This window comes from Oncorhynchus kisutch, linkage group LG16, assembly GCF_002021735.2.
Source record: "Oncorhynchus kisutch isolate 150728-3 linkage group LG16, Okis_V2, whole genome shotgun sequence".
In the NCBI taxonomy this organism is placed as follows: Eukaryota; Metazoa; Chordata; class Actinopteri; order Salmoniformes; family Salmonidae; genus Oncorhynchus; species Oncorhynchus kisutch.
Window position 1 is genome coordinate 21,328,965 of NC_034189.2, and position 26,899 is coordinate 21,355,863.

General features: G+C 43.0%; 1 protein-coding gene across 1 annotated transcript; it reads left to right on the forward strand.

The window, feature by feature from the left end:
- Positions 1-252: 252 nt before the first annotated feature.
- Positions 253-26,822, forward strand: LOC109906246 (nectin-4). Its single transcript, XM_020503862.2, has 12 exons — positions 253-763; positions 4,070-4,191; positions 4,300-4,375; positions 4,668-4,835; positions 5,271-5,549; positions 6,245-6,362; positions 21,589-21,740; positions 22,006-22,165; positions 22,277-22,352; positions 22,736-22,798; positions 23,150-23,329; positions 23,588-26,822. Exons 1-12 carry the CDS (start codon positions 709-711, stop codon positions 24,029-24,031), a joined length of 1,893 nt encoding a protein of 630 aa, XP_020359451.2. The 5' UTR covers positions 253-708; the 3' UTR covers positions 24,032-26,822.
- Positions 26,823-26,899: the final 77 nt, after the last annotated feature.

Here is a 26,899-nt window from a genome sequence, read left to right on the forward strand (position 1 = left end):
TCATGATGTAGATTGTAGATAGATAGATGTATCTTTGTATCTTTGATATCGAGACAAGTTGTTTAGGCTACTCCATCTAGAGGGCCTGTGTACTGTGCCTACATCATTTCACCTCCCGGTTGAGCCTTGTGGAAGGCTGCATGTAAAGGCCTGAAAATAACTGTCTGTTGCTTTAACTAAACTGGAAAGGTGACTTCCTAGGTGTGTGTGTGTGTGTGTGTCAGAGACCGCGAGAGAGCGAGAGCGTGCTTGTAACAGGTGTACTCAAGAAAACAGGTAACCGCTCCTACTTTTGAGAAGCCAGAATATGGTGTGATTGTGTCAAAGAAACAGAACATCATTTGTGCATTTCACTAGGAATCAATTACTTTTCCAAAATGCAAAGAAAGGAATAGGCAGCACTTTTCACATTGAGAGAGAACAACTTTTGTTGGAATAACAACAACAAGCCAGACATGGTCGAATCATAAATTTTGGCTAAATCTGAGGATCTATACTACTTTTAGCCTAGACGTTTTTTTTTACATTCCTGTCTTGGATTAGACACTGGATGAAAGAAAGTTCACTGTCTGGGATAAGATCATAAACGGAAGTTAAGTGGAAATTGGACCAATGTCACAACAAATTCCAGCATCAGAATAGACCACAAACCTCTAGCTGTCTCCAGATCTATCAAGGCGGGCGGACCACTCCACCGAACCGGGGAGAATGACCTCTCACCTGGGCGGACTGACACCACTGCTGTGGATCCTTTGGAGTTTCAGTAAGTTAGTTATTCATGATGTAATGTTTAGACTAGGAGAAATAACACTGCAAAGGGGCTAAGTAAAGCGTTATAAACAAAATAACACACGATAATAACTATTTTCAGCTAAAGCTCTGCATTTTTAGTTTTGGTTTATCTGTACTCCTATCGATTTTGGTAATTGACCCAGCAAGTCGATTTTTATATGAGTATTTAAATAAGTAGGCTACTGCCAACTTTGGCTCTTGTCCAGCTTCTTGGGTTCGTCTTTGCTGGATTAGATGGACAACACTTGAGGAGTTGTCTGATATTTCAGGAAAAACAGGTTACTGTTGATCAATTTCCCCCCTCATGTCTGTGATTCAGTCTGACTCTTTTCCTGTGCTCTCTCTCTCTCTCTCTCTCTATGAGGATCAGAGAAGGATTGCAGCAGGCGCCTATTGTTCTGTGCTGTATTTATATAAGCTGATGTATAATGCCTTTTTAAATGAGGAAAACAAAGACATGGTTTATGTGAGACAGACAGAAAGAAACAGAGAGACAGTGTGAGAGAGAGAGAGAGAGAGAGAGACAGAGCAAGAGAGAGTGCAACAGAGACAGAGAAAGAGAGACAGAGTGATAGAGCAAGACAGCAAGAGAGAGAGGAGGAAGAGAGAGAGGGAGAGAGAGAGCAAGAGAGAGTGCAACAGAGACAGAGAAGAGAGTGAGAGAGAGAGAGCGAGAGACAGAGACAGAGTGATAGAGCAAGACAGCAAGAGAGACAGAGGAGGGAGGGAGCGAGAGACAGAGAAAGAGAGACAGAGTGATAGAGCAAGACAGCAAGAGAGACAGAGGAGGGAGGGAGGGAGCGAGAGACAGAGAAAGAGAGACAGAGTGATAGAGCAAGACAGCAAGAGAGACAGAGGAGGGAGGGAGGGAGCGAGAGACAGAGAAAGAGAGACAGAGTGATAGAGCAAGACAGCAAGAGAGACAGAGGAGGGAGGGAGGGAGGGAGCGAGAGACAGAGAAAGAGAGAGAGTGATAGAGCAAGACAGCAAGAGAGACAGAGGAGGGAGGGAGGGAGGGAGGGAGGGAGGGAGGGAGGGAGGGAGGGAGGGAGGGAGGGAGGGAGGGAGGGAGGGAGGGAGAGAAAGAGAAAGAGAAAGAGAAAGAGAAAGAGAAAGAGAAAGAGAAAGAGAAAGAGAAAGAGAAAGAGAAAGAGAGTGATAGAGCAAGACAGCAAGAGAGACAGGACGGAGAGAGAGAGAGAGGGGGAGAGAGAGAGAGCAAGAGAGAGTGCAACAGAGACAGAGAAGAGAGTGAGAGATAGAGCGAGAGACAGAGAAAGAGAGGGGGAGAGAGAGAGAGAGAGACAGAGTGATAGAGCAAGACAGCAAGACAGCAAGAGAGAGAGGAGGAAGAGAGAGAGGGAGAGAGAGAGAGCAAGAGAGAGTGCAACAGAGACAGAGAAGAGAGTGAGAGAGAGAGAGAGAGAGAGACAGAGACAGAGACAGAGTGATAGAGCAAGACAGCAAGAGAGACAGAGGAGGGAGGGAGCGAGAGACAGAGAAAGAAAGACAGAGTGATAGAGCAAGACAGCAAGAGAGACAGAGGAGGGAGGTCGCGAGAGACAGAGAAAGAGAGAGAGTGATAGAGCAAGACAGCAAGAGAGACAGAGGAGGGAGGGAGGGAGGGAGGGAGGGAGGGAGGGAGGGAGGGAGGGAGGGAGGGAGGGAGGGAGGGAGGGAGGGAGGGAGGGAGGGAGGGAGGGAGGGAGGGAGGGAGGGAGGGAGAGAGAGAGAGACCCTTATCTTGGCAATGTGTATTTAATCTTGAGAGACAGTTAGTCAGACAGACCGGATGCTGTGTCATAGGTGGAGTGTTATGGCAGTAATGTTGCACAGGCAGATTCCTCAGGAAACCTCAAAGCCTTGCCTGCCCCTACTCCATGTTCACAACTCTGTTGTGACACAACAGTAACACACTGTTCACATGGAAAAATACAGCACCTGTCAGCATGGTAGACAACAAAGTGAACTGGTAAATACATAAATCATACTAAAGACAATCTGTCTGCTGTTTACAAACACACGCTCACGCATGACACACACACACACACACACTATTAGTTCAACAACAACAAAAGTCACCGTTGAATCAGTACAGCCATATCAAAACAGCTTTTACTATGGGCATATAATTTATTGCCCTGGCCACATCTGCACTCCTCATGCCTCCTTGCAGCATACCTAAGGCACGTTCACGCAGTTGAGCAGGGACCCTGGGCATTTTTCTTTTGATATTTTTCAGAGTCAGTAGAAAGGCCTCTTTAGTGTCCTACGTTTTCATAACTGTGACCTTAATTGCCTACCCTCTGTAAGCTGTTAGTGTCTTTACGACCGTTCCATAGGTGCATGTTCATTAATTGTTTATGGTTCATTGAACAAGCATGGGGAACGGTGTTTAAATCCTTTACAATGAAGGTCTGTGAAGTAATTTGGATTTTTACAAATTTATCTTTGAAAGAGGGTCCTGAAAAAGGGACGTTTCGTTTTTTTGCTGAGTTCATGTTATCTGGAACTGGTATCCTTAACTAAATGTATTATGGGTCTAAAATATACTCTCCATAGAGCACGATTACAACATTTTTACTTAACATTTGTATTGGTATTTGGTAGGGTGCATAAATGCTTTTTCTGTTACGCTAAGAGTGAGCTGTTTGGCCAAAAAAGAACACGTTGTTTTAATGAGAAAAGGAGATGGCAATCAGGCCTTCATTCATCTTATAGATGATATAAGATGTCTACATCAAATAGGTCAGGTTGTGCGTACATACGTGTGCGTATATGTGTACGTTTGCATGTGTGTGTGCACGTGAGTATGCGTGTGTGTGTGTTTCTCTGGACACTCGGAGGTTCACTAGTGCAACAAGTCAAGCGACATATCCTCACTGACACATCGAATCGCATGCTCTATGTCCTCCCTCTGACTGCCTCCCTTTCTTCTTTGTGTACTCTTCCACCCCCCATCTCTTGGCCTCTCTATCTTCTTTCCAACCACATCTCTCTATCCTCTACATCGCCTCTCTTCTCATTCCTTCTGTCGCTCACCCCCTGAAGCATATAAAGGACAGTAAGGAAAGTGTTAAGACTACAAAATCCTCATGGTTCAGTGCACAGTCTTCCTAATGTCTTTCAACCTCTCATTATCTCTCTCGCTACACTGTGTCATTGTGATGTATTTCTATTGTAAATGATGTCAACAATGCCACACACATTTTCCAAGGGGACAATAAAGTCAACAAATAAATAACTCTCTCTTTCTCCCCCTTCCATCTCCCCCCAGTTGCTGTGGTGCAGGGGGACTTTGTGGAGCCCTCTCCCTCGTACACCTTGGACTCCCTGGCTGAGGCTGAGACCCGGCTGCCCTGCCAGTTCAAGGTGGAAGTGGGCCAGGTGGTGGTTCAGGTCTGTAGCATGAGTTACTACAGTACCCATAATGCTCTGTTCAACATATCTGGTTTTATCTTAGAAAAGGCATCCCTAACAGAATGGTCTCGTCTCTCAATATCACAGGTCACCTGGACCAAGGAGAAAGCAGATGGCACCAAGGACCAGATCATCACAGTACACCACACCGATGGACACACAGGTAGGACACATACATATAGATGTTAAAGTACTAAGAGTGTCAACCATCCATCTCTTTATGTATTGGTAGTTCATCTGCTTTGCTAGCCCTCGAAGCCTTACAAGTTATATTTAGAGTGGAAGACAAAACCACAGATGCAGTTTCAATCTAGCTACTCCATTTCTCTCTATTTGCCACCCTCATATCTCTCTTTCTAACTCGGTCTTCTTCTCTCTCTCTCTCACCCACCCCCCTCTTTACTCTCCCCGTATGACCCCCCCTCCCCTTCTCCTCAATCTCCCCCCTCTCTCAGAGTTTGGTCAGTACTCAGGGCGTGTGCGGTTCAGCAGCAGGAAACCCACCGTGGACTCATCCCTGATCATCATGAACACCGTTGAGTCAGATGAGGGCAGGTACAACTGTCACATCAGCACCTTCCCCTCGGGGAACTTCGAACGACAGCTGTCACTCACCGTGTGGAGTAAGTCCCTCCCCTTGCTTCCCCTTACTCATTGTAGGACTTGGATTTACAGAGTATAATGTCCTGATGACGATGATTAGTAGTCAGTTGTAGTATTAAAGTAAGTAGCTAAAACAATAGCTCTAGTGGTGATAGTAGTCATGTAAGCCACAACTGTCATTGTAACTGTCAGTGTATCCAGCTGTCTTTTTAAGATAAAAGTTCCTGTTTTTTAAACATCTACCTAACAGAGTACATTAGAAATCTAGATTTCAGCTTGGATCATAAAGCTGATCCTAGTTAAGCATTTAAGAACTTCCACCCCCTGAAGCATCATGTCACAATGTTCTAGGATCAGCTTAACCTCCAATTAACAACTAAGACCAGTTCTAAGATCACCTCCCCAAGCACTAAGACCAAAGAATAGTTGATTCCTTTGACATTTGACCCCCGCAGCCACGCCCATCTCCTCCCTGGACCCTGTGATCCTTGTCGAAGGCCAGTCCTTCCAATTGGCTGCATCCTGCCGCTCTGTGGCCCGCCCTCCGCCCCACCTCTCCTGGGACACAGAACTACCAGGCCAATCACACAACAGGAGTTTGGAGGGTGGTTCAGTCTCCACCCACTTCTCTCTGCATCCCCTGAGGAGTATGGATGGGAAGAGGCTGGACTGTCTGGTGATGCACCCGGCTCTGAAGGGACCACGCAGGATCACCAACAACCTGGTGGTGCACTGTGAGTTTAGACTTCGAATTAAAAGGTCCAATGCAGCCGTTTTTATCTCAATATCAGATAATTTCAGGGTAACAAGAGTACCTTCTAGTGATTGTTTTCAATTCAAATGGTCTTGGAAAAGGGCATTTTACAAGGGGATTTTTTGTTGTTGCTGTTATTAACAGAGAGGCTTGGACTTCTCTTTCTTATTGGTCTATTAACTAATTTACCGCATGGTGATGTCACCATGGAAGGCTAAAAATCCAACCCACCAAAACAGGCAGTCTTTTAAAACAGCTCTCACACTAAAAGGGCATTATCATCGTTTTCACAGAATTATTCCAACCTCAGTGTGGAAATATATATAAAACACAGGGAAATCTTGTTTTTGACTGGACTGGGCCTTTAATAACTATGAATCTAGACGTGAGATTAAATATAATTTTTAATTGTGACACTTCACTACATGTTTATACAGACTTCTATGCCTTCGGTGACTTTTCCGTTTAATATACCCCTCTTTATTTAAAGTCCCTGGTAGAATTCAGAATCTAAAGTAACTTCATTGTAAGCTGAATGTGCTTCTTTCTCACGAGGAAGATCTTTTACAGCAAATGTTTTATCCTGACTTTATTATTAGTGTGTGTGATTGTGTATTTCTGTGTATCTGCCAGTTCTGCCAAAATAATGACTTTGATCATGTTCCTCTATTCTAGATCCTCCCAATGCAGAGATCTCTGGGTTTGATCAGAACTGGTATGCTGGTCTGGGGGAAGCTGCCCTCAGTTGTGTCAGTGGAGGAAACCCCAAACCACAGAGTTTCAATTGGACCAGGTAACACTTACTTTCCCAACCTACCCTCTCTGCCTGTCTGACTCACATCATGTCTGGCTAATCTGTTTTAGTTTGATTTACTGGTAATTCTATTAGTCAGTTATTAATAGTGGGCCAACCGGGGAGTTCAGGAGTTGTTTTTTGTGCCACTTGCCAGGCAGTCATTGTCAATAATAAGGCGATTGTCTTGAATCTTGATTGACTTACATGGTTAAAGAGATTCTCCAGTACTTTTGTCAACTTTTTAACCAGTAGTTGTGAAAGTGGTGCTCATGAGCCAAAAGTGGTCCCTGAAGATTGCGTGCTAGGACACATTTGTGCAGATGTGTGCACCACGTCATTGCTCTCTATTTCACTCTGCTGTGTGTGTGTGTGTATCTAAAAATGCATATAGTCTAGTCCTGCTTTGTGGCCTTTCACAAAGGCTCTATGTTATACTGATCGCACTATACGTTTTTGTGGGTGTAGATATGGTTGTCCTTGTTCGATAGAGCCATTTGATGTCTTTCAGCAATGTTCCTATCGGTGGATTCATCAGTAAATGTACAATCAGACATTTTTTCCAGTCACTGAAAAACGACCAGATGCAATGACTTCAAGTGATTCCTCTAATCAACACGAATTTGACGATAGAGCATCAATTAGCTAGCAAAGAGGATTCAAAACAAAGACTTGGATTTAGTTAGCGTTAGAAGCTCAGCTACAGCAAAAGCCAGCACCAAGAGGGCAGATGACAAATACGGTGCCTAGCTAAGTCAGTTATTTTTCCTGCAAGCCACCTAGCTAACTTTAGTTTATCTATTGAAACCCATATTGTGTATTGCTGGCTAACATTCTACTGTGTTACCAGTGGCATGTACTCATGGATGCCAAGGGAAACCAGGCTTCCCCAAAAAGTGACCTTCAATTCGGAAACGCGGCTGAATGTACAGTATCTCACCGGAGAAAAACTCTGAGCGAGCGAAACAGCGCCCCTATGTCTCTGTATGTGTAGGCCATCTATCTGATGCAGTCTGGTCCAAAAGAGTATGAAATTGTTGCTGCATTGAATGCAAGGGAAGCCAGCGAGCATTTGGCCTCCCTTGATCATTTTTTATATAAAATAATAGTCAATCTGCATTGCGCTAAACTGAGTGAGCTCAACTCTGAATGGTCCTGGCTCACCAAAAAAAAAGTGCAAAGGGAAGCCAGTTCGGATTTGGCTTCACTTCATTCACATCGAATCGAGAGCATACGTCATTGACAGAAACTCGTTGTGTATCTCCTTGTGTTGTTTTCCTCTGGTGGCTAGCTAGCTAGCTAAAATTGGTCCTTTCCTAAATTAGCCTTGGATGGAGATAAGGATTTGGACTTGTGGTTTTACTTAATTCTCTGTACTGGCCAATGATTATAACAGCGATTCTGATCCAACCATAAAATAAAACATTGTGCCCATGGCCTGAGAGGATAGAAGTTTAATATGTAGCTAAATGTAGAAGCCTAATGTTAACAATCTACTGCAAAGATAGCCTGCAGAGTATTACTATCCAAGTCTGTACCCAAACAATTCGAGCTTCTACTTCTAAAAATTCACCTTTCCAGAAACAAGCCCCTCACTGTTGCCGCTTGCTATAGACCTCCCTCTGCCCCCAGCTGTGCCCTCGATACCATATGTGAATTGATTGCCCCCCATCTATCTTCTGAGCTCGTGCTACTAGGTGACCTAAACTGGGACATGCTTAACACCCCGGCCATCCTACAATCTAAGCTTGAGGCCCTCAATCTCACACAAATGATCAATTAACCTACCAGGTACAACCCCAAATCCGTAAACACGGGCACCCTCATAGATGTCATCCTTATTAACTCGCCCTCCAAATACACCTCTGCCGTTTTCAATCAAGATCTCAGCGATCACTGCCTCATTGCCTGCATCCGTAATGAGTCTGCGACCAAACGACCACCCCTCATCACTGTCAAACGCTCCCTAAAACACTTCTGCGAGCAGGCCTTTCTAATCGACCTGGCCGTGGTATCCTGGAATGATATTGACCTCATCCCGTCAGTAGATGATGCCTGGCTATTCTTTAAAAGTGCCTTCCTCACCATCTTAAATAAGCATTTAGAACTAGGAATAGATATAGTCCTTGGTTCACTCCAGACCTGTCTGCCCTTGACCAGCACAAAAACATCCTGTGGCATTCTGCATTAGCATCGAATAGCCCCCGTGATATGCAACTTTTCAGGAAAGTTAGGAACAAATATACACAGGCAGTTAGAAAAGCTAAGGCTAGTTTTTTCAAACAGAAATTTGCATCCTATAGTACTAACTCTAAAAAGTTCTGGGACACTTTAAAGTCCATGGAGAAGAAGAGCACCTCCTCCCAGCTGTCCACTGCTCTGAGGCTAGGAAACACTGTTACCACCGATAAATCCACTATAATTTGAGAATTTCAAAAAGCATCTCTCTAAGGCTGGCCATGCTTTCCACCTGGCTACCCCTACCCCGGTCAACTGCCCGGCACCCTCCACAGCAACTCGCTAAAGCCCCCACCCTTTCTCCTTCACCCAAATCCAGATAGCTGATGTTCTGAAAGAGCTGTAAAATCTGAACCCATAGAAATCAGCCGAGCTAGACAATCTGGACCCTCTCTTTCTAAAATTATCTGCCGAAATTGTTGCAACCCCTATTACTAGCCTGTTCAACCTCTCTTTCGTATCGTCTGAGATTCCCAAAGATTGGAAAGCTGCCGCGGTCATCCCCCTCTTCAAAGGGGGTGACACTCTAGACCCAAACTGCTACAGACCTATATCTATCCTACCCTGTCATTCTAAGGTCTTCAAAAGCCACGTTAAACAGATTACCGACCATTTAGAATCCCACCGTACCTTCTCCGCTATGCAATCTGGTTTCAGAGCTGGTCATGGGTGCACCTCAGCCACGCTCAAGGGCCTAAACGACATCATAACCATCATCGATAAGAGACATTACTGTGCAGCCCTATTCATCGACCTGGCCAAGGCTTTCGACTCTGTCAATCACCACATTCTTATTGGCAGACTCGACAGCCTTGGTTTCTCAAATGATTGCCTCGCCTGGTTTACCAACTACTTCTCTGATAGAGTTCAGTGTGTCAAATCGGAGGGCCTGTTGTCCGGACCTCTGGCAGTCTCTATGGGTGTGCCAAAGTGTTCAATTCTCGAGCCGATTCTCTTCTCTGTATACATCAATGATGTTGCTCTTGCTGCTGGTGATTCTCTGATCCACCTCTACGCAGACGACACCATTCTGTATACTTCTGGCCCCTCTTTGGACATTGTGTTAACTAACCGCCAGACGAGCTTCAATGCCATACAACTCTCCTTCCGTGGCCTCCAACTGCTCTTAAACGCAAGTAAAGCTAAATGGATGCTATTCAATCGATCACTGCCCACACCTACTCGCCCGTCTAGCATCACTACTCTGGATGGCTCTGACTTAGAATACGTGGACAACCTGGGTGTCTGGTCAGACTGTAAACTCTCCTTCCAGACTCACATTAAGCATCTCCAATCCAAAATTAAATCTAGAATCGGCTTCCTATTTCACAACAAAGCATCATTCACTCATGCTGCCAAACATACCCTCGTAAAACTGACCGTCCTACCGATCCTCGACTTCGGTGATGTCATCTATAAAATAGCCTCCAACACTCAACTCAACAAACTGGATGCCGTCTATCACAGTGCCATCCATTTTGTCACCAAAGTCCCATACACTACCCCCCATTGCGACCTGTACACTCTCGTTGGTTGGCCCTCACTTCATACTCGTCGCCAAACCCACTGGCTACAGGTTATCTACAAGTCTCTGCTAGGTATAGCACCGCCTCTATCTACCTACCTCATCCCCATACTGTATTTATTTATTTATCTTGCTCCTTTGCAACCCAGTATCTCTATGTAACGGATGTGAAACGGTTAGCTTAGTTAGCGGTGCGCGCTAAATAGCGTTTCAATCGGTGAAGTCAATTGCTAAGAGACCTTGAATAGGTAGTAGTTCCCCTTGCTCTGCAAGGACCGCTGTTTTTATGGAGCGATGGGTAACGATGCTTCGTGGGTGACTGTTGTTGATGTGTGCAGAGGGTCCCTGGTTAGCGCCCGGGTATGGGCGAGGGGACGGTCTAAAGTTATACTGTTACATCTACTTGCACATTCATCTTCTGCACATCTACCATTCCAGTGTTTAATTGCTATATTGTAATTACTTTGCCACCATGGCCTATTTATTGCCTTAATTTACCTCATTTGCTCAAAGATGAAATGAGAACTTGAAATTTTAATTAAAAAACAAAAAAACAACTAGTTAACCTTGCCCATGAAAGGACGTTAGGCTAGCGAGCAAGCATTTTAGCCAGGTAGCCTAGGACAACAAAACATTTAAGCATGTACTGTATGACAGTGTGGTAGAACATTTTGTCAACATGAAAGAGAGGAGGATTGCATTGGCATTTCTCTACAAGTAGTGTGTGTCAACATGTTTTTTGTTGTTGTTGCAAAGCACTCCCACGCACACAAATCAGAGCCATGGACATCCACATTATATTTAGCTTACATTGATTGGACTAAATAGTTTTTGGTATCTTTTAGTTCGAACTGTATTGGACTAAGCAGAGGTGATTACATGACGTTGAAATGTTGAAGTTGAAATAGTGCTGGAACAGTGGAGGCAGCTTCTGTTTTCTTTGTGACTTGCGGTAACTCTCCGTGGTTCTAAATCAATGGTTGTTTAGTGGTCCGAAAATGACGGAAACATTAACTTGCTTGACCATGCTGTAAGTTATGTAACTGCTTGTTCCATGCAATATGCTTTGTGGAGGTTACTCTCTGGCTTTGTGATGAAACAAAGGTGTGGTTGAAATTATTCTGCCACTGTGTCTTCTTATTGTCTCAGCCTTAGGCCTATATATCAAGGTGGCAAGGCACATGAACTGGTTATAGAGCAAACAATGCAATGGTCACAACATATAGGTTCTAATATGGCATTTTTCCCCCTGGCTTGTCTTCCACAGTGATTTTATCCACACACCACCACTGTGTGTTACAGTGAGGGGGGGAAATGTAATTATTTTTCTGTTTGCCAACTTAGCTAGGTAGCTAGCTAACTAAGCTAGCTAAACAACTACTGGTAGCCATATCTATGATTAAAAATAGAAAAGGTTTTACAATGAGATCTTTTGTATCTCAATTGTAAAACCTCTTCTCTTTTTAGTCTTAGATATGGCTCTTTACTAAACAGCAAGCTACAACGTTACAACCAGACACCTAAAGCTAGGCTTACCAGCAAATGTTAGCACATGACCAGGAGTTCGCTAGATAGTTAGCCTGGCGCCAGCTAACCTCACATTTGTAACTTGTTACCAAACGTGTAACATCAGCAACTGTAAATAATTTTACTAGCTAGCTATGTAACATCATTGACGAGGGTTCACATTGGTTATGATTAACAACATTATAGGCATGATGCAAGATAGGATTCCAAACAGATGGAAATAACAAGTATTGCATATCCAGCGAGCTAGATAGCTAAGTTTACTACCAAACAGTGAGAGAAAAACAATAATACAAAAATTCACTGTTGTAAATCTAAAATGGAAGCTGGTTTTACTATATTTGGTGTTGGAGGGCCAGTAAGAGGCACCATTTCCTCTGGTCTAAAAAAATATCCCAATGCACAAGGGCAGTGATTGGGGACATTGCCCTGTGTAGGGTGCCATCTTTCAGATTGGACATTAAACGGGTGTCCTGACTCTCTGTGGTCACTAAAGATCCCATGGCACTTATCGTAAGAGTAGGAGTGTTAACCCCGGTGTCATGGCTAAATTCCCAATCTCGCCCTCATCCCATCACGGTCACCTAATCATCCCCCGTTTACAACGGTCTCATTCATCCCCCTCCTCTCCCCTGTAACTATTCCCCAAGTCGTTGCTGTAAATGAGAATGTGTTCTCAATCAACTCACCTGGTAAAATAAGGGTAAAGTTAAACAATTAAAATAATAATAACAATAATATTTGCCTAAGCATGCCTGATAGACATGGCTGCAGGTAGATACTGTCTGCCTACCTACTTAAGCTCATTTGTATGAGTGTTATGCCATATTTCTTTCTATTGGGCTAGGTGTTGTTGTACATGTAATCTCTGTGCCTGTGCACATGTATGCATGTTCAAATAGTCTACCCTCATGTTGATGTCATGCTGGCACGGTTCAACTGTTGTTAAAACTGTGCAATAGAGTAGGAGTCTCATAAAATGTCAATCTCTAGTTGCAAGGTGTAACAATCTGTAACTTCCGTTCTCTGCACTGTCTCTAGACCTGAGACACACTGTACTATACTGTTCATACAATTGTACTTTTACCATACAACATTGTTGTTGAACACCCAGTTCTTGAGTTAACATGAAACAGTGTACACTCTCCTGTATTTTAGATTTTGACAAACATTCTTTGGATATCTGAATGTCTAGCATCTGTTTGATGCTACAGAGCTCTGTACAGCTGATACAAATATATTCTATGAATCCATTTTTTATTTGTATTTTTATTTCACCTTTATTTAACCAGGTAGGCTAGTTGAGAACACCTTTATTTAACCAGGTAGGCTAGTTGAGAACACCTTTATTTAACCAGGTAGGCTAGTTGAGAACACCTTTATTTAACCAGGTAGGCTAGTTGAGAACAAGTTCTCATTTGCAACTGCGACCTGGCCAAGATAAAGCATAGCAGTGTGAACAGACAACACAGAGTTACACATGGAGTAAACAATTAACAAGTCAATAACACAGTAGAAAAAAAGAGAGTCTATGTACATTGTGTGCAAAAGGCATGAGGAGGTAGGCGAATAATTACAATTTTGCAGATTAACACTGATTAACACTGATTAACACTGATAAATGATCAGATGGTCATGTACAGGTAGAGATATTGGTGTGCAAAAGAGCAGAAAAGTAAATAAATAAAAACAGTATGGGGATGGGGTAGGTAAAATTGGGTGGGCTATTTACCGATAGACTATGTACAGCTGCAGCGATCGGTTAGCTGCTCAGATAGCAGATGTTTGAAATTGGTGAGGGAGATAAAAGTCTCCAACTTCAGCGATTTTTGCAATTCGTTCCAGTCACAGGCAGCAGAGAACTGGAACGAAAGGGCAGACACATTTAAAAGATTGATAGAAAATATAAATATTTTTTATGTTGGTTCTACATCAGGGCTCTCCAGCCCTGTTCCTGGAGAGCTACTGTCCTGTAGGTTTACTCCAACCCTAATCTAGCACACCCGATTCTAAAAGAGATAAATGCTGTTTTAATCAGCTTAAAGGACTATAGCTGTGTTTACACAGGTAGCCCAATTCTGATATTTTTTCGCCTAATTGGTCTTAATCACATCAGATCTTTTTCAGAACTGATCTAATTGATCAAAACACCAATTACTGAAAAAGTATCAGAGTTGGGCTGCCTTTGTAAACGCAGCTATAGTCCTATCTCAAGGCCATCAGACTGTTAAATAGTCATCACTAGCCAGCCCCCGTCCAGTACCCTGCCCTGTACTTTAGTCATTGTCACTAGACAACCACCACCTGGTTACTCTACCATGCACCTTAGAGGCTTCTTCCCTATGTACATAGTCATCGAATACTGATCACTTTAATAATGGAACACTGATCACTTTAAATAATGTTTACATACTGTCAAGGCCTACCCTTTTTAACTATTGATGTGTATATACTATTCTTCAGATATACTACATTTTCTATCAATATACATTTATATACAATATATATTTTCTATACGTCCCATCACACATACACACATGTACAGTTGAAGTCGGAAGTTTACATACACTTAGGTTAGAGTCATTAAAACTCGTTTTTCAACCACTCCACAAATTTCTTGTTAACAAACTATAGTTTTGGAAAGTCGGTTAGGACATCTACTTTGTGCATGACACAAGTAATTTTTCCAACAATTGTTTACAGATTATTTCACTTATAATTCACTGAATCACAATTCCAGTGGGTCAGAAGTTTACATAGACTAAGTTGACTGTGCCTTTAAACAGCTTGGAAAATTGCAGAAAATGATGTCATGGCTTTAGAAGCTTCTGATAGGCTAATTGACATCATTTGAGTCAATTGGAGATGTACCTGTGGATGTATTTCAAGGCCTACCTTCAAACTCAGTGCCTCTTTGCTTGACATCATTGTGAAATCAAAAGAAATCAGCCAAGACCTCCACAAGTCTGCTTCATCCTGGGGAGCAATTCTCAAATGCCTGAAGGTACCACGTTCATCTGTACAAACAATAGTACACAAGTATAAACACCATGGGACCACGCAGCAGTCATACCGCTCAGGAAGGAGACGTGCTCTGTCTCCTAGAGATGAACGTACTTTGGTGTGAAAAGTGCAAATCAATCACAGAACAACAGCAAAGGACGGGAAGATGCTGGAGGAAATGGGTACAAAAGTATCTATATCCACAGTAAAACGAGTCCTATATCGACATAACCTGAAAGGCCGCTCAGCAAGGAAGAATCCACTGCTCCAAAACTGCCATAAAAAAGCCAGACTACGGTTTGCAACTGCACATGGGGACAAAGATCATACTTTTGGAGAAATGTCCTCTGGTCTGATGAAACAAAAACAGAACTTGTTTGGCCATAATGACCATCGTTATGTTTGGATGAAAAAGGGGGAGGCTTGCAGGCCAAAGAACACCATCCCAACCGTGAAGCACGGGGATGGCAGCATCATGTTGTGGGGGTGCTTTGCTGCAGGAGGAACTGGTGCACTTCACAAAATAGATGGCTTCATGAGGTAGGAAAATTATGTGGATATATTGAAGCAAAATCTGAAGACATCAGTCAGGAAGTAAAAGCTTGGTCGCAAATGGGTCTTCCAAATGGACAATGACCCCAAGCATACGTCCAAAGTTGTGGCAAAATGGCTTAAGGACAACAAAGTCAAGGTATTGGAGTGGCCATCACAAAGCCCTGACCTCAATCCTATAGAACATTTGTGGGCAGAACTGAAAAAGCATGTGCGATCAAGGAGGCCTACAAACCTGACTCAGTTACACCAGCTCTGTCAGGTGGAATGGGCCAAAATTCACCCAACTTATTGTGGTAAGCTTGTGGAAGGCTACCCGAAATGTTTGACCCAAGTTAAACCATTTAAAGGCAATGCTACCATATACGAATAGAGTGTCTGTAAACTTCTGACCCACTGGGAATGTGATGAAAGAAATAAAAGCTGAAATAAATCATTCTCTACTATTATTCTGACATTTCACATTCTTAAAATAAACTGGTGATCCTAACTGACCTAAAACAGGGAATTTTTACTAGGATTAAATGTCAGGAATTGTGAAAAACTGAGTTTAAATGTACTTGGCTAAGGTGTATGTAAACGTCCGACTGTACATACAGTGCATTCTGAAAGTATTCAGACCCCTTTACTTTTTCCACATTTTGTTACGTGACAGCCTTATTTTAAAATTGATTATATGGTCCCGCCCCCCTCATCAATCTACACACAATGCCCCATAATGACAAAGCAAAAACAGGTTTTTAGATTTTTTTGCAAATATATGAAAAATACAAAACTGAAATATCACATTTACATAAGCATTCAGACCCTTTACTCAGCACTACCTTTGACAGTGATTACAGAGTGTTATTGGTTATGATGCTATAAGCTTGGCACACCTGTATTTGGGGAGTTTCTCCCATTCTTCTCTGCAGATCTTTTTCAGCTCTTCTCAAGTTGGATGGGGAGTGTCGCTGCACAGCTATTTTCAGGTCTCTCCAGAGATGTTCCATTTGTTTCAAGTCTGAGCTCTGGCTGGACCACTCAAGGACATTTAGAGACTTGTCCCGAAGCCACTCCTGCATTGTCTTGGCTGTGTACTTAGAGTCATCGTCTTGATGAAAGGTGAACCTTGCCCCTGTCTGAGATCCTGAACACTGCAGAATGCTGTGGTAGCCATGCTGGTTAAGTGTGCCTTGAATTCTAAACAAATCACTGACAGTGTCACCAGCAAAGCACCCCCACACCATCATACCTCCTCAATGCTTCATGGTGGGAACCACACATGCGGAGATCATCCGTTCACCAACTCTGCATCTCACAAAGACACGACAGTTGGAACCAAAAATCTCAAATTTGGACTCATCAGACCAAAGGACAGATTTCCACAGGTCTAATGTCCATTGTGCGTGTTTCTAGGCCCAAGCAAGTCTCTTCTTCTTATTGGTGTCCTTTAGTAGTTGTTACTTTGCAGAAATTGGACCATGGAGGCCTGATTAACAGTCTCCTCTGAACAGTTGATGTAGAGATGTGTCTGCTACTTGAACTCTGTGAAGCATTTATGTGGACTGCAATCTGAGTTGCAGTTAATTGTCGAATTCTGAGGCTGGTAACTCTAATGAACTTATCCTCTGCAGCAGAGGTAACTCTGGGTCTTCCTTTCCTGTGGTGGTCCTCATGAGAGACAGTTTCATCATATCACTTGATAGTTTTTGCAACAAAACTTGAAAAAACGTTTAAAGTTCTTGAAATGTTCCGTATTGACTGACCTTCATGTCTTAAAGTAATGGACTGTCATTTCTCTTTGCTTATTTGAGCTGTTCTTGCAATAATATGGACATGGTCTTAGCCATATTTGGGCTATCTTCTGTATACCACCCTGACCTTGTCACAACACAACTGATTGGATCAAACGCATTAAGGAAAGAAATTCCACAAATTAACTTTTAACAAGGCACACATGTTAATTGAAATGCATTCCAGGTGACTACCTCATGAAGCTGGTTGAGAGAAAGCCAAGAGGTCAACAGGAGGTTTGTGGCACCTTAATTGGGGAGGACGGGCCCATGGTAATGCCTGGAGCGGAATTAGTGGAGTTTGTATCAAATACATCAAACACATGGTTTGATGGCATTCCATTTACTCCGTTCCAGCCATTATTATGAGCTGTCAGCTCCACTGATATACTCTGGGCTCCGACATTGCTCATCCTAATATTTCAATATTTCTTAATTCCATTATTTTACTTTTTAGATTTGCATGTATTGCTGTTAGATATTACTGCACTGTTGGAGCTAGGAACACAAGAATTTTGCTACACCCGCAGTAACATCTGCTAAATATGTGTATGCGACCAATGCAATTTTATTTTATTTATCAGGCTTTGGTACACTGGCTTGGGAAGCGAAGACTCTTTGTGCTTATTGCGATGGGCCTGACCTGTCTGCGGTGAACGGCCAGCTGGATAAGACTCTGCCAAAAGTGGTGTAGGGCTTCTTAACCACCAAATGTTTAGTCTTCTTGTAGAAGATTTGCTGGTACTGCACATCTCCTGGAAATATATGGTTGTGGTCTTAGCATTTTACACTTTTTGTGGAAGGGACATAGGGCAACACGCCTTTGTTGGTAAAGGTATCAACCGAATGGGACCGGCTAGCGTATTGCTTAATGAGGGGACATTGGGAGCTGCTTCTGAGAGAAAAGATAAATCAATAAAGTGAATGGGTTGGGTGGCTAAAGATGTGAAAAGTCTTAGGAAGGCAGTGCGTACACAGTATGAATTGTTGTGTATGGGAGATTGAGGAGAAATGGCACCTCAATCGCTCTCATACACAACAATAAATGTACTGTCTAAGCACAACCCTGCACAACCAAAAAACCCTTACACATCTCAAAGTGCTGTCTGTAAACCTCCCCCAGTCCATTGACAGATCATCCTTGTCAACAGAAGCCCTTTGGAGGGGAATTTTGTGGATTGTCTTTGTATTATGTTTTGAGAATCTGCAGAGAGAATAATGAGGTGATTGTGTCACTACTGTTGTAGTCTTGATTTGATATCTTTCAGTGTCCCTTGCTGGTTTCTGTCCCACAATCTTGCTGTGCTCCATAACTGCAAGGTGTGTTCCGTTCCTCATGCTTGTGTACCCAAAATGCCTCCACTTTGGGGTATTTTTCAGCAGGGCACTGTGAAATGACTCCAGATAACCTGAGTTTTACAAAAAGAAACGGTAAAAAGAGAAGAGGTGTAGACTAAATTGATTACATGGTCTTGCAGTTGGTCCTCATGCTAACTCTAACCACCTGTAACCCCATAACACTAACCCCACAAAACACTACACAATTAATGTTTATACCATGCTTACTGGAAATGTAGCTATTTTAGACATCAGCTTGTAAATATTTTTGTCAATTTACTTTCACCTTGTGCAGAGCTAGGGTTTGGAAGCACATCTTGGTGGAATGAGATTCTGCACCACAGGAGTTTGGTGGCAACTTCATTGGGGAGGATAGGCTTGTGGCAATGACTGAAGCAGAATTTTTGGAATGGTATCAAATACATCAAACACGGGGTTTGATGCAATTCCATTTGCTATGTTTCAGCCATTATTATGAGCCGTCCTCCCCTCAGCAGCCTCCACTACAAGTACCACCAACAAGAAAATACACAACAATACACAATTTAACCACTACACTTAATTGCATTGATCTCTATTAGACTGGATAGCTATGCATACCTAACATGGACCTTCCAATACTGTCAGCTTGCTGTTATCTAACGAGCGTCACAAAATTGACAGCAAGATTGCTAGCCAGCTGAGACTGGCTGAGAACCAACTAACCAACCATAGATTTATACAGATTCATCATTGCCACCAACAGTTAGCTGTATGGACAATTATATATTTTAGTAACGGAGTGTTTTCCAGACAAGGGTGGAATAAATGGCTACCAAATTGAGATACTTTATTTGGTAACATTAGCTATCTTACGTCAGCTAACGTCAGTCAAAGATAGAACAAATAAACAAACATGTTTACTCTGCTGAAGGTAGTTAAGTTACCAGTCCAGCAGTGACCACCATGGCATAGGCGAAATTGATTGACCGTGTGTATACTGAAAGATACTGTAGATAGCTATATGATTTAGCTGATTGGCTTTCAGAGTTCAATACAGGACTGCAATGTTAGCTAGCTAACTTATCCAGCTAGGCTAGCAAGCTAGCTAACGTTAGGTCACCTCTAATTGAGAATCTTCTGTTTTGTTGTGAAGGGGGAAAAAAATTGATGGTATCGCATCACTTCTCAGCTGTCGTCGAAATGGATTCCCCATCAGTTCAGCCTGAAAATCGCTGATACTCTTTAGGTCACCGCATCATTCTTGATAGCCGCAGAATCAGGGTGAGTCTTGTAGGTAGAATGGTGAAATATGATGCTTGTTTGTAATTAGGACAGCCAGGCATAGAATATCACACGGGCATGAGGACAAACAGTGAAAAATAAACGTTTTCTAAAAAAAATCTTGCCTAAAGAAATCGAGATTACTGTGTGTTGGTCGTTCGAAGTAAACAACACCATTATTCAAGTTTTTGTGCACGTCTCCTCTACCTAGCGTGTGGTATCATTATTCACTATGAATGCCGGACTTTGAGGTTCACTATTAGCAGACCAATACACAGGGAGTCGAAACTTCCCGATTCTACCAGTGAAATGAAAATGTTCTAGCTTGTAGTTTGGATAAATGTGATGTTGATGATATAGTAATGACTATATGCCAGGGTGAAATACCCCTTCAATAGTTGCCAAAGTTCCCGGAGCATGTAGTACAGTGGAGGCTACTGAGGGGAGGACGGCTCATAATAATGGCTGGAATGGATAGCAATCAAACAATGTGTTGGATGTATTTGACCATTCCACTGAGTCCGCTCAAGCCATTAACACGATCCCGCCCTCCCCAATTAAGGTGCCACCAACCTCCTGTGAGGTTTTTAAATAAAGGTTAGATAAATAGTAATACACTTTTGGTTCAGGGAAAGTTCAAATGGAACATCTATCTCAGATATATTGTCATTCACGGTGATGATTGCCGACAGTGCTAAAGTAATCCAATGAAGGCAGAGAGAGCTGACTGAAGTTCTTGTGGTTTTTCACTTGAGTAATTTTTCTGGCAGCGTTTGGAAGACGTCCTGCTGTTAGGTGGATTAAACCATTCTCTGGGTGTGGTAGAGGGTGGAGGTAAAACGAACCATCTATTGAAAATTAATCATTCTTAATAAAAATTACAGATAGGCCTTTTGGGAAATTGTCTCATGTGTGTCAGGCTGTATGTCTGGTTAGATTTATAGAAGTTATGATTGATTCTGATTAATTATGTTTTCTCTATTTTTATATGTGTGGTTTACTAGATCGTGTGAGAAATTTGTCACCAAGTCTAAAGCTGTTAGTCACATGAACACACCTACAGTAAGGTGTGTTTGCGTGTGAGTAACAGATATATACCACACACACGAAGTACAAAGACACAAGACACCCACAACCCCCCCCCCCACCCCCACACTGACTCACCTCTATCTCACACTTTTATACTTAAGACCCATATCTCTTTTTTTACATTCAATCTCTCCTTACTTGATCACAAACTTTCGTACTCATCCTAACACACACACACACCCGTTGCAGTGGGCAAACCAGTTTCCTTCTTTGTACTTGTCAATGCAAAGCAGCAGCAGAAGTAATAACCCTGCTGTCATAGTGTCGTGTTGCAGCTTGTGCAAGGGCAGACAGAGGAGACAGTTTCACAAGAGGGAGGGGAAGGGGGGGGGGGGGTAAAGGGAAGAGTGTGGGCCACGAAAAGGAGGGATGAAAGACAAGGAACTGGGGAAGGGGAAGAAGGAGTGGGGAGGTATGGGGGTAAGGAATTGGATTTGTTTGGAACATAATCATGCTGTGTGATCTATATCTATATGCAAAACTGTACGGTTCCTGTTTCTGGTTCCTCCTGCTCAAATGGGGGTATGTTCAAAAGGTCCAAAACACAGCTCAAAGCTAGAGTAGTGGTCAGAAATAAGCCATTTTAATGAATTTGTTGCGCCCACAAATTCTGAGTCATGTTTTTCTTTATATCACTGTAGTGGTCCTTTCAGGGAAGTGTGGTTGGTGATCCATAGTCAATATTATTTTGGGCTGTGTTGCTATGATATTCAGGTTAGTGTTGTTGTTTTGAATGTGATGTTTTGTGTGTTACTAATGGGTGTGTTAAAGGGGTGCATTCAGGTTCAATTAAGTACTTTGTGGTGTTGTTGGGTGTTTATAGGGTTATGGGCATTCAGACCATTATTGTAAGATATAAACTCTACTGTTCTGTTAAACCCAATGTTAAATGCTATAGTATTTCTGTTATGTGCAGAAAGGGTGGAGACTTACCAGAGGGCGTGACCACAGGGAATGGATCCTTGCTGTTTAATCGTCCCCTCGTCCTGACGGACGCTGGCATCTACCAATGTGTGGCCATGAACTCTGTGGGGGCGGATAACGCAGAGGTGGAGATCACTGTGACAGGTAGGTTGGGCTATCACTCATGTTAGAGAGCGATATTGAATGAGTAATAATTGTCTTACTTTAGTCCTGGATATATATGTTGTATTTTATTTATTATTTATTTTTGTATCCTGAAACAAAATTCTGTAAAATACCTTTGTTCTGTTAAACAAAGAAGTTTAGCTAACAAAGCCAGTTTATACAATCACACACACATTTTCAAAATGATGTGTATTTCTGTATCTCTTTGAATATGACATCACTTCCGATTGTCCTTCTCCCTCAGAGTTGCCTCAGAAGCAGGCGTCGTTCGACAGTCTCCTGATGGTAATAGTGGGAGGAGTGGCCGGACTACTGCTTCTAGTCATGATCATCATAGTCATCTCTGTGACCCGTCACCACAAACGCAAGAACAAGAAACTGTCGAGGGAACTCACTGTGAGGAAGTATGTTTTCAAACTTTACAGTAACTCCCCTAAAATCGTTATAGAATCTTAAGGATAAATGTTATGCCGAAACAGTAATTCCGAATATTTTACAATGCCTCTGTCTCTCAGGGAGGAGATCAGTACTCTCTCCAGACAGGCATCTTTCAGGAAAATGAACTCAGTCAGTATGGACACTAGAGGACAGGTAGGATATTAAATCACCATATCTTACAGTATGTGGCAGTGGAGGCTGGTGGGAGGATCTATAGGAGGATGGGCTCATTATAATGGCTGGAATGAAATAAATGGAACGGAGTCAAACATATGGTTTTCATGTCTGATACCGTTCTATTTATTCCATTCCAGCCATTACAATGAGCCCATCCTCCTATAGCTCCTCCCACCAGCCTCCACTGGTCTGTGGTCTAGGCATGCTGTCATTCTGTAAATAAATACTAGCACTTCCATGAGCATTATCTATTTGCTTGAAGTTAATATGTTCTTTTTTTTTTCTCACTCTATGTCCCTGTCTCATTCTCTCCCCCCTCCCTCTCTCCCTTCCCTCTCTTTCTTATCCCGTTCTTTTAGACAGAGGAGGATATCCCTCTCAGAGTGGAGGGGACACTGCGGACCAGTCTGTCCTCCGTAGTGGTCAGTCTCCATTTCAATCTTTCTCTGCATGTGAGGGAGACCTCCGATTTAGCCTCCAGATGCATGGCCGCTAAGTTCTGAGCTGCGCAGGGCAGGCAAATCTCATTCTAATTTTTACATTTATATAATTCAATTAAATGCAAGGAGCTTCTTTTCTTTAAATAACATTTATATGTGAAAAGAAAAGTAGTGCATACTGTATATTAATGATACTTTATTAAGTTTTTAAGACTTCATGCTTTCCCTCCATCTTCTTTTCTGGGACTCCTGCTTCGGAAGCCATCTTAAATCAGACTCTTCAGTGCATAATGTGTTTAAAGTGATCTTTTTCTCCCTTTCCTTCACACACAGGAGCAAGGGCGCATTAGGGAGAGTCGATCTACTCTGGTAGGGAGCGGGGGGCTAGACTACCTGGGTCGACCTGTTCTGTACAATTCTTCACGAAGAGGGAGGGAGAGCAGAGCCATGGACAGAGAGGAGGAGAACAGACTTAGGGTGGAGTCAAATGAGCAGAACAGCACTATGTCTTTGGTAAGTGTGTGTGTGTGTGTGTGTGTGTGTGGGGGGGGGGGGGGCAAAATTCAGTGAAGTTTTTATAAATTCGCTGTTCTTTCAGAATTTCTGGTGCAACGCTAGACATGAGGCATCACAAATGACATACTCAATTTCTTGTAAACCTTTTAAACTCATAGGTTTAGCAGAGATTGCTAGAGATACTCAAATGATCTATAGTTATGGATGAGTCGTATTTTCCTTTATCTAACCACATATTTACCACTTGTCTCACAGTCAAACCACCTCCACCCCCCTCTCCAACCCTCTCCCTTCCCCATGGAACAGTCCGTCGAGCTGCTGAGGTCCCTGACCGGCAGTGCCATCATCCCAATGGAGTGGGGTTTACATTTACGACAGGGGCCCGGTAGCAGGAACACCCACTCCCCTCTCAGTTGCAACAATCCTCCCATCACAGACGACGAAGACGAGGATGAAGGTGTGGAGGGGGAGTGGGAAACGTGCCCCAGGATGAGTCCGTTGGATCAGGGGAGGTCAGAAGACCAGGACAGCAAGACCAACAGTTCTCAGATCTCAGAAGTAGAATGTGGACTCAACCCTCACTTCCAGCAGAACAATGGAACATTGAGACCCAAACCACTCCCCAAATACCAGCCCAATGGCATCCTCCTCACCTCATCACCACACGTCTCCTTCATCCACAAGGCCCAGATTGTATAGGGCGGTAGGGCTGGGTAAGGGCCGGTGACATATTCTACGATGAGGCACACTTTGCTACACAACACCACTCTAACAGTGCTTTGTATGTGATTGGTTGTGACTGTTTGGGATACAAGGTCGTTGGTGGCATACCTCGGTGGGGGCCAGTTGACCTACTTTTCACTTCTGAAATATACCTCCACCTTCGGCTCAAGCGCTCAGACATTTATGATCAGCAAGTAAAGCTTCTTTCAAGAAAGACTCCTTTGCGTAGAGATACAAATAAGTAACACATACATATCACAGGGGAGAAGCTGGTGTCAAATTAAAAGCACATGAATGTCAGGTTGGACATAGACAGACCAAAGTAGTCTTTGTATCACAGCAATAATAATCCCTCCAGGCCCAGGAAGCATCAAACTGAGAGGAACTAAAAGACTGCTGTGCTTTATTATTGTAAAGCTTTTTTGCTACAATGACTTGGTGACAGGACTAAGGTGCAAGATTAGAATATCAACTACGCACCAATAGAGCCTGCCTAGTGGAATCCATGTTGGCGAACTTTCACCCTCCTTCCTTCTAGATGAGGATACATCCCGTAGTGTTCTGTTCACCCTAAGACGGAGTCCATCTTTTTGACTTGACGTGTGGCAGGAGTTTATCTGGAGAATACCCCTCCGTGCCATGAAACGTGGGTGTGCACAAACTTTGAACTCGCTGTAGTCTAAGATGTCAAAAGCTGAAGACTGCATTTTAGACAAGAGGTTAAAAAAAAGCATCTGACACCTGAGCACAGTGAGAGCCTATGTGTAAATGTACTAGAAGTGGGAAAAAGTATTGTTCTTCTATTTTCTTACGCCACAGACAAGATAACTGCAATATGCCTTTGTTTGTATGAATACAGTAAAAATAGCCTTTGCTTTGTAGGCCAAAATAGTATTATGTTTGAATCTACTGTATTATAATGACTTGAGTGCGGCCAAAATGACACCTTATTCCCTACATAATGCACTACTTTTGACCAGAGCCCTGGGCAAAAGTAGTGCACTAGATAGGGAATAGGATGTAATTTCATGCTGTACATAAGTGTTTCTTTCATGCCATGTTCCTGGGAACATCTTACTGTATTTCACAGGTTTGTACAGATATACTTGTAATTCAGTGGAGGCTGGAGGGAGGAGCTATAGGAGGATGGGTTCATTGTAATGGCTGGAATGGTATAGATGGAACGGAGTCAAACATGTGGTTTCCATATGTGCGATGTGTTTCATACCGTTCCATCATTCCTTTTCAGCCATTACAATGAGACAGTCCTCCTATAGCTCCTCCCATTAGCCTCCACTGTTGTAATTGTATTTTATGCACAGGCTTCCATGTATGAAACATTGGACTCACACACACATTCTTCTTTAGGAGAGCAGTGGTATCATTCTGTGGTTTTTAAATATTTTCCTTTGTATAATACTGTAACGCTATCTCTAAGTGAATGTATTACCTACATGCACTGACTGTACAAAACATTATGAACACCTGCTCTTTCCATGACATAGACTGACCAGGTGAATCCAGGTGAAAGCTGTGATCCCTTATGGAAGTCACTTGTTAATCCACTTCAATCATTGTAGATGAAGGGGAGGAGACAGGTTAAAGAAGTATTTTTAAGCCTTGAGACAATTGAGACATGGATTGTGTTTATGTGCCATTCAGAGGGTGAATGGGCAAGACAAAAGATTTAAGTGCCTTTAAACTGGGTATGGTAGTAGGTGCCAATGCGTACCGGTTTGTGTTAAGAACTGCAATGCGGCTGGGTTTTTCACGCTCAACAGTTGTCAATGTAAGTAGTCCGGGTGGCCATTTAATTAACTGTTCAGAAGTCTTATGGATTGGGGGTAGAAGCTGTTAAAAGAGACATTTTGTCCTAGACTTGGCGTTCTGGTACCATTTGCCGTGCGGTAGCAGAGAGAACAGTCTATGATTTGGGTGACTGGAGTCTTTGACAATTTTTGGGCCTTCCAATGACACAGCCTAGGTACTGGATGTCAGGAAGTTTGGCCCCGGTTATGTACTGGACCATACGCACTACCCTCTGTAGCGCCTTACGGTCAGATGCCAAGCAGTTGCCATACCAGTTGGTGATGCAACCGGTCACTTTTCGAGGATCTGGGGACCAATGACAAATCTTTTCAGTTTCCTGAGGGGGAAAAGGTGCCGTTGTGCTCCTCTTCACAACTGTCTTGGTGTGTTTGGACCATGATAGCCTTGATAGCCTTTCAAAGCACCTCATGGCTATGGATGTGAGTGCTACGGGTCCGTAGTCATTTAGGCAGGTTGCCTTCGTGTTCTTGGGCACAGAGACTATGGTGGTCTGCTTGAAACATGTTGATATTACAGACTCAGTCAGGGACATGTTGAAAATGTCAGTGAAGACACCTGCCAGTTGGTCAGCACATGCCCAGAGCACACGTCATGGTAAACCGTCAGGCCCCGCGGCCTTGTGTATGTTGACCTGTTTAAAGGTCTTACTCACGTCGACTACGGAGTGTGATCACACAGTCGTCCGGAACAGCTGATGCTCTCATGCATGCCTCAGTGTTGCTTGCCTCGAAGCAAGCATAGAAGTGATTTGGGCAGCTCGTGACTGCTTCCCTTTGTAGTCTGTAATAGTTTGCAAGCCCTGCCACATAAGAAGAGCGTCGGAGCCGGTGTAGTAGTTCAATCTTAGCCTTGTATTGACACTTTTCCTGTTTGATGGTTCGTCGGAGGGCATAGCAAGTCTCTGGGTGAGCTGAAATAAAATATTACAGAAATGTTCCATATGCACAAAAATCTAATTGAATCAGAAGCCAGCACATTCCTGTTAGTGAGCATTTCTCTTTTTCCAAGATAATC

Coding starts and splice junctions, on each gene's coding strand:
- LOC109906246 (XM_020503862.2), top strand. CDS start 709: ATGACCTCTCACCTGGGCGGACTGACACCACTGCTGTGGATCCTTTGG. Junction 4,192..4,299: donor TGGGCCAGGTGGTGGTTCAG/GTCTGTAGCATG, acceptor TCAATATCACAG/GTCACCTGGACCAAGGAGAA. Junction 22,166..22,276: donor AGGGAACTCACTGTGAGGAA/GTATGTTTTCAA, acceptor TCTGTCTCTCAG/GGAGGAGATCAGTACTCTCT.